General features: G+C 32.1%; 1 protein-coding gene across 1 annotated transcript; it reads left to right on the top strand.

The window, feature by feature from the left end:
* The first annotated feature begins 1,212 nt into the window (after positions 1-1,212).
* On the top strand, positions 1,213-7,001 carry LOC143063770 (V-type proton ATPase subunit G 1-like). Its single transcript, XM_076236142.1, has 3 exons — positions 1,213-1,368; positions 5,039-5,139; positions 6,599-7,001. Exons 1-3 carry the CDS (start codon positions 1,287-1,289, stop codon positions 6,764-6,766), a joined length of 351 nt encoding a protein of 116 aa, XP_076092257.1. The 5' UTR covers positions 1,213-1,286; the 3' UTR covers positions 6,767-7,001.
* The last annotated feature ends 681 nt before the right edge of the window (positions 7,002-7,682 follow it).

The following is a 7,682-nucleotide window of genomic DNA, read 5'->3' as shown; positions in this document are numbered from 1 at the left end:
CAAGACTAGCAATACCATGCATAAGCCTGAATTTGTACAGGCGCAAACGGCGAGGTTAAATATGTTGTTTTTTTTATTTCAACCCTCGGAGTCCCATTTACCTCTAACCAATCATAGAATATACTAACACAGAACAATACTCATGTAGAATATACTAACACAGAACAATACTCATGTAGAATATACGAACACAGAACAATACTCAAAGTCCGAGTCCGTTGTTAGAATAGGTAACAGAAAAAAACTAAGGAAAATTACTAAAAAAATTAACAAAGTACCGATACTAGCAGCTGCAGACCTCAATTAAACTGATTGAAAGATTATACCGGTATGTCTTCATCATATGAATATCAAGCACAATCCCTCCCGTCATATCAAACATAACCCCTATTATGCCTGGTGTGATTATTTCTGACGCAAAGACCCTATGAGTGAATCAATATTAATTACAAAAAATCGGACATATTAAATGACCTGACAACCCCTGTTTACAGGTTTGGTTAGCTTTTGAGGTAAATGAATGATGCCATGGTTGTGCTTTGAATAGAATATTAAGCTTTGTTTTCTTTTAAATATATATATATATATATAGGCTTTATTAGTCTCAGTAGAACAACCTTATGCAGCTTTTAGTGAGGGAAATGAGGAGCCAATATTTTCTATCTTGACGATTCCAATATCCTAAACGTAGCATGTTTGACTATATATAATGTATTGGAAAACGTACCAAATCAGCCACTGCTTGAAACTGCAAAATTTGTACTTTTCCTATGGCTGACACATAAAAAAAACTGGCATTGCGAAATTTAATATAAAGCTTTTCACAAAATATTATCCTAGAGTAAATCTTGGAACAGTACAGCAAAAAGTCAAATCACAAAAACTCTGAATTCCGAGGAAAATTCAGAAAGGAAAGTCCCTAATCAACGGCAAAATCAAAAGCTCAAACACATCAAACAAATGGTTAACAACTGGCATATTCCTGACTGCCTGAGTAAATTGTATCAACCGATATGGTTCCTTTTTTCAAACGTGCTGTAAAATTAATAAAATATCCCCAAATTTATAAGTGATGATTAAAAGTACAGAGTTGCAAATGTTATCTTATAAACTACGATTTGAAAGAGACGTAGACTTTTGATTAAACTTCGTGTAATGATAACTTAAGTTTTCCGGAAAGATAACATGTTTGTTCCTTAACTGGTTTTGGTTTGTGTTTTCCTGATAAAAATTCAGCATTTTGTATTACCCATTACTTCCTGTCATAAGATTAATTTAAGACGACGATGGCAAGTCAATCGACAGGAATTCAGCAGCTTCTACAAGCTGAAAAGAAGGCTGCAGAGAAAGTATCTGAAGCAAGAAAACGTAAGATATATCAGGGGTTATTGTTTGATTCCGTAAAAACACCTGTCAAAGTGTCACTCCAGTATTTTGTTGATTGAAGTGTGTGACATTCATGACTGAAAGTGTAGAAAAATATACGGACATAGAATTAAAATAAATCAATGAATTTATATAAAGTTTTACTTAATCGGCAGCATACTACGAATGCAATGAATGAAATCTAAATGTTTGAAGTTTACAATCACTATAATTTATTGAAATATGAGGCAGGCATGGGGACGAAGTCTATGATTTTTTTTTATAAATCAAACATGTTAAAAAGAGAAACGGAAATACCGTAATGTTTCTGATTTTTGTCGAGCCTGCAACTTTTGTTGCAGAAAGCTCGACATAGGGATAGTGATCCGGCGGCGGCGGCGGTGTTAGCTCACTTCTTAAAAGCTATTTATTTTAGAAGATGGAAGACCTGGATGCTTCATATTTTGTATATAGATGCCTCATGTTACGAAGTTTCCGTCAGTCACATGTCCAATGTCCTTGACCTCATTTTCATGGTTCAGTGACCACTTGAAAAAAAAGTTCAGAATTTTTGTAACGTTGAATTCTCTCTTATTATAAGTAATAGGATAACTATATTTGGTATGTGCGTACCTTGCAAGGTCCTCATGCCCGTCAGACAGTTTTCACTTGACCTCGACCTCATTTCATGGATCAGTGAACAAGGTTAAGTTTTGGTGGTCAAGTCCATATCTCAGATACTATAAGCAATAGGGCTAGTATATTTGGTGTATGGAAGGACTGGAAGGTGTACATGTCCAACTGGCAGGTGTCATCTGACCTTGACCTCATTTTCATGGTTCAGTGGTTATAGTGAAGTTTTTGTGTTTTGGTCTGTTTTTCTCATACTTTATGCAATAGGTCTACTATATTTGTTGTATGGAATGATTGTAAGGTGTACATGTCTAGCAGGCAGATATCATCTGACCTTGACCTCATTTTCATGGTTCAGTTGTCAAAGTTAAGTTTTTTAAGTTTTGATCTTTTTATCTAATATTATATGCCAAAGGTCAACTATATTTGGTGTATGAAAATATATTATGATCTATATGTCAGTCCCGCAGGTTTTATTTGACCATGACCTCAATTGCACGGTTCATTGGACAGTGTTAAGTTTTTGTGTTTTGGTCTATTTTTCTTAAACTATAAGTAATAGGTCAACTATATTTGTTGTATGGAAGCATTGTTAGCTGTACATGTCTGCCTGGCATGGTTCATCTGACCTTGACCTCATTTTCATGGTTCATTGGTCTTTGTTTAATGTTAAGTTTATGTGACAGTTGTAATAACGCTTTATACTTAGGACTTTCAACATAATATCAATGATTAGTAAAGAAGGCGAGACATTTCAGTGTGTGCACTCTTGTGGTTCTGTTGTTAGGGATTTAGGTGTGACGTTATGACGTCATATTCAATGTAAACAAAGAACGTAACGTTTCCGATTTTGGTTCTGTTGTTATGGATTTTAGTTATGACGTCATATTCAATGTAAACAAAGAAACGATGTCATCAGGTAACGTTTTTTTTTTTTTTATAACAAACAATTTTTAAAAATGAATTAGTATTGAGTTCCTTTCTTAGACTGAAAAAAATACATATTATTCAAAGTCTCATGCAAACACGACCGGAAATGGAAGTAGATTTCTGCGCAGATCCGGAAATTCAAAACCGCGACAAAAAAAAAAATTGAACGATTTTGAGTTCATTAGTACAATGAAAATATCGGGAAAATTTGATTTTTTTTTTTTTTGAATTTTCTACTGTTATTCATTGTTATTGGGGACTTCGTCCCCATATAAAACTAAAAAAAATAAATCCTGGAAGCCTGTCATTTTTTTTCATGATTCCATACATTCAGTTTCAAGCCTAGGTAAGTTTCCAGGGTACCCAAGTTTCCAGTCCATTTTGGGGATTTTGTGTATGAATCCATTTTTGTCGAGCATTTGACTTTAGTCGAAAAAGCGAGACTAAGCGATCCTACATTCCGTCGGCGGCGGCGGCGTCCACAAATATTCACTCTGTGGTTAAAGTTTTTGAAATTTTAATAACTTTCTTAAACTATACTGAATTTCTACCAAACTTGGACAGAAGCTTGTTTATGATCATAAGAAAGTATCCAGAAGTAAATTTTGTAAAAATAAAATTCCATTTTTTCCGTATTTTACTTATAAATGGACTTAGTTTTTCTGCGAGGAAACATTACATTCACTCTATGGTTAAAGTTTTTAAAATTTTAATAACTTTCATAAACTATCCTTGATTTGTACCAAACTTGGACAGAAGCTTGTTTATGATCATAAGATAGTATCAAGAAGAAAATTTTGTAAAAATAAATTTCCACTTTTCCGTATTTTACTTATAAACGGACTTAGTTTTTTTGCCAGAAACAAAACATTCACTCTGTGGTTTAAGTTTTTAAAATTTTTATAATGTTCTTAAACATGTTAAACTATCCTGGATTTCTACCAAACTAGACAAAAGCTTGTTTCTGATCATAAGATATTATTCAGAAGTAAATTTTGTAAAAAATAAAACCACTTTTTCCGTATTTTACTTATAAATGGACTTAGTTTTTCTTCCAGTTAACATTACATACAGTCTGCAGTTAAAGTTTATAAAACATTTATTAGATTCATAAACTATCCTGGATTTTTTACCAAACTTGGAAGCTTCTTTCAATCAAAAGACAGTATCGAGAGGGAAATTTTCATTGATGTTTTTCCTCATTTTTGTTGAATCTGCGATTAACAGCAAAAGTAGGCGAGACACTGGGTTCCGTGGAACCCTTACGAATTTTCTGAATTGGTTCTCCTCAGAATCCCTTGTTAAGCATATATAAACTATTGTTATAACTTCACTTGAAACTGACCACTTGATCACCATTCCTGTTTTTTATTTTAAATATATTCTATAGTATACTCTACAATACATTGATAAAACAGTTATTTTTTTCGCCAAATTGCATTCACATGTTTAGTACTAGCTTTGTATTATTTGCAGTAGGGCCTAGATTAATATATTGTTTGTTTCCCCAATCCCGACCCTGCTGAGCCAGGTGTGGGTAGGTAGGTAGGGAAATAATTTTATTTTTCCAAAAAGCTTGAACATTATCGGACGATCCAGCAAGCGTGAAAATCAGAACTGAATAAACTAATATTTGACTTAGTTTTGACAATAAAATTTTATGAGTAGCACCATTTTAGCAGGGTCGGTCGGGATTGGGGAAACAAACAATATTTTATTTTAGGCCTAGATGAAGTACAAAATGTAGTCCAAATGATTATGATGTCTTGGAAGACTATTATAAATACATTTTAGTTATTTTTTGTGACGCCTTGCTACACGGCTATTTTAAAAAAAATTCTGTGACACCTTTCTATGAGGCTATCTTAAATTTTTTCTGTGACACCATCCTAGTCAGGTGTAGGCGACACAGAAGAAAATGGAAAGCCTTCCAAGACATCATAATTATTTTGACTATAGATGATGATGCACAATTTTAAATAAAAAAAATGTAAATGTGAATTTACAGGTTGATATTTCTAGCTAGCAGTGTAATACCAGCTGACTAAAAATGTTAGCCAGATGCCTGGCACTTTGATTATGTTTTGAATTACCTCTCCTTCAATTTTAGGCAAAGCAAAAAGATTGAAGCAAGCTAAAGAAGAGGCCCAGGCAGAGATCGATGGGTACAGAAAACAGAGGGATGACCAATACAAAAAATATGAAAAATCTGTAAGTCATCTTATATTTTGAGAAAAAAAAAAAAAAAAAAATGACTCAAATTCAATGCCTTTGTCCAGATTCAAATAATTCCTTGTTTTAAGATGTTATAAAGCTTTTGTCATCATTTGAAATAATCCAAATGAACAAAATCTCTATAAAGTTAAGCATTCTCAATTTTGGATACATTTTTAAATGGAATAGCTCTTATAGATATTTTCATTTTTATATAGATTAGACCTTTGGTTTTCCGGTTTGAATGGTTTTACACTAGTAATTTTTGGGGCCCTTTATTTATAGCTTGGTGTTCGATGTGAGCCAAGACTCCCTTTTGAAGGCCTTACCTTGACCTGTTATGGTTTACTTTATAAATTGTTACTTGGATGGAGAGTTTTCTCATTGGCACTCATACCACATCTTTCTATTAGTATATCTACATAAAATCGCTGAAATTGACAAACCTGTAGTGTAGGTTTGTGTATCCTCTGTGGTCAGTTGAACCAGGTTGTCATATATTGAAACTAAATGACATACAGCACAATTTTCACCAAGCACTATTTGAATATGAGAAAGAGAGGCACAAGAAACTAAAGGGATATTCAAACTCATCATTAGAAAATAAACTGACAATGTCATCGCTAAAAAAAAAAGAAAAAGGGGCACAAGATACCAAAGGGATGTTCAAACTCATCAGTAGAAAATAAACTGACAATGTCATCGCTAAAAAAAAAAGAAAAAGAGGCACAAGATACCAAAGGGATGTTCAAACTCATCAGTAGAAAATAAACTGACAATGTCATGGCTAAAAAAAAAAGAAAAAGAGGCACAAGATACCAAAGGGATGTTCAAACTCATCATTAGAAAAATAAACTGACAATGCCATCGCTAAAAAAAAAAGAAAAAGAGGCACAAGATACCAAAGGGATGTTCAAACTCATCAGTAGAAAATAAACTGACAATGCCATCGCTACAAAAAAAAGAAAAAGAGGCACAAGATACCAAAGGGATGTTCAAACTCATCATTAGAAAAATAAACTGACAATGCCATCGCTAAAAAAAAAAGAAAAAGAGGCACAAGATACCAAAGGGATGTTCAAACTCATCAGTAGAAAAATAAATTGACAATGTTATGGCTATAAATAGAAAAAGACAGACAATAGCACACAAAAAAAACAACATAGAAAACTAAAGACTGAACTCAAACCACACCAAAAACATGTTGTGATGATCTCGGGTGCTCTGGAAGGGTAAGGATGACTTCACCATGAGTATGTGTAGATGTATATTAAAATATTAAAAGTTCCAATTATTTATCACTCTACATTCTGATTATTATTCCTTCCTATGAAATCAATTTCTTAATTGATGTTAGTCTATAGCACAAAATGAAGTGTTAAGATGTACAAATATGAAATAAATAAAAAGAAAACTTTGAAATATATTTCTATTTTTTCTTTCTTCATTTTTGTAGATTTTAGGTTCCCGAAGTGATATGGAATCACAGATAGACGTAGACACAAAGAGGAAGTTGAAAGAGGTGGAAGAGAATGTTAGAAAGAATAAAGACATTGCAATCAAAAAATTACTTGACTTTGTTATAGACATTGAACCAGAACTACACAAAAATTACATAGAATAATGAATTATAAGATTTATTGATACATTAATATATATGTTGTATACAAGAGAAATGTAGTATGGTTAGATTGTTGAAAAAAAAGAGATACATGTAGAATCATGACATGAAGATAAATGTTCAAACATTCCATTTTTCAGTTATACATGTAGCATGTTTTTTTTCAAATATTTATAAACTAAAGTCAGAAATTTATTGTCACATTAGTCATGACATGTTCAATAAACTATTAAAATTCGCTTGTTTTGTGTAGACTATGAGAATCGTTAACCATTATTAATATGCAGATGTATATTCAGGTTTTTTTCTAAGTAAAACACAGAATATAACAGTTAATACCTATTCAGAATTCTGTATTTTCACAAGTATAAAATGTTTTAAAATACATGTAACCTTTAATTTTATTGTCAAATACTAATAGGTGAAATGTTTTTTATGCTAAATACAAAAATATGTGTTACTTGTCAACAACTGATATTTTATTTTTTTCTATGACAACAGTTTTTTCTATGACAACAGTGGACAATTTACTAGTCTTTAGACAGATTCAAGATCCTGTCTTCAAATATGTCTTAAGGTCAAGGAACAGTAAATGGGCTATGACACAGATTTGGTTAAAATTTTGCATACAACCTTAGCTTGTTGAACTATGATAGAAAATCGAAAAAAAAAAATTATCTCATCTATTATCTCAAATTTTACTGATTGAATTGTTTCAAAAAAGGTGAACATTTGTATAGAAAGCACATAAAATCAGCAAAAACCCCTCTTACATTTGTCTTGAAATCACCAAATCTCTATCCAAAATAAATTGTCTTTCTCCATTATAAATGGTAGTGAGTTCTGTGATCACAGTATTTAATAAATATATAAATACTTATATGTATACATTGCTAGTCATCATTATAATTGGACGTTG

The sequence above is a fragment of the Mytilus galloprovincialis genome, chromosome 2 (assembly GCF_965363235.1).
Source record: "Mytilus galloprovincialis chromosome 2, xbMytGall1.hap1.1, whole genome shotgun sequence".
In the NCBI taxonomy this organism is placed as follows: Eukaryota; Metazoa; Mollusca; class Bivalvia; order Mytilida; family Mytilidae; genus Mytilus; species Mytilus galloprovincialis.
The sequence above is the reverse complement of the archived record's forward strand: the minus strand, read 5'-3'. Positions and strand labels throughout refer to the sequence as shown.

Excerpts from the sequence above, each read along its gene's own strand:
- LOC143063770 (XM_076236142.1), top strand. The coding sequence starts at position 1,287 with ATGGCAAGTCAATCGACAGGAATTCAGCAGCTTCTACAAGCTGAAAAG. Across the intron at positions 1,369-5,038 it reads AGTATCTGAAGCAAGAAAAC|GCAAAGCAAAAAGATTGAAG; the intron begins GTAAGATATATC and ends CTTCAATTTTAG. Across the intron at positions 5,140-6,598 it reads ACAAAAAATATGAAAAATCT|ATTTTAGGTTCCCGAAGTGA; the intron begins GTAAGTCATCTT and ends TCATTTTTGTAG.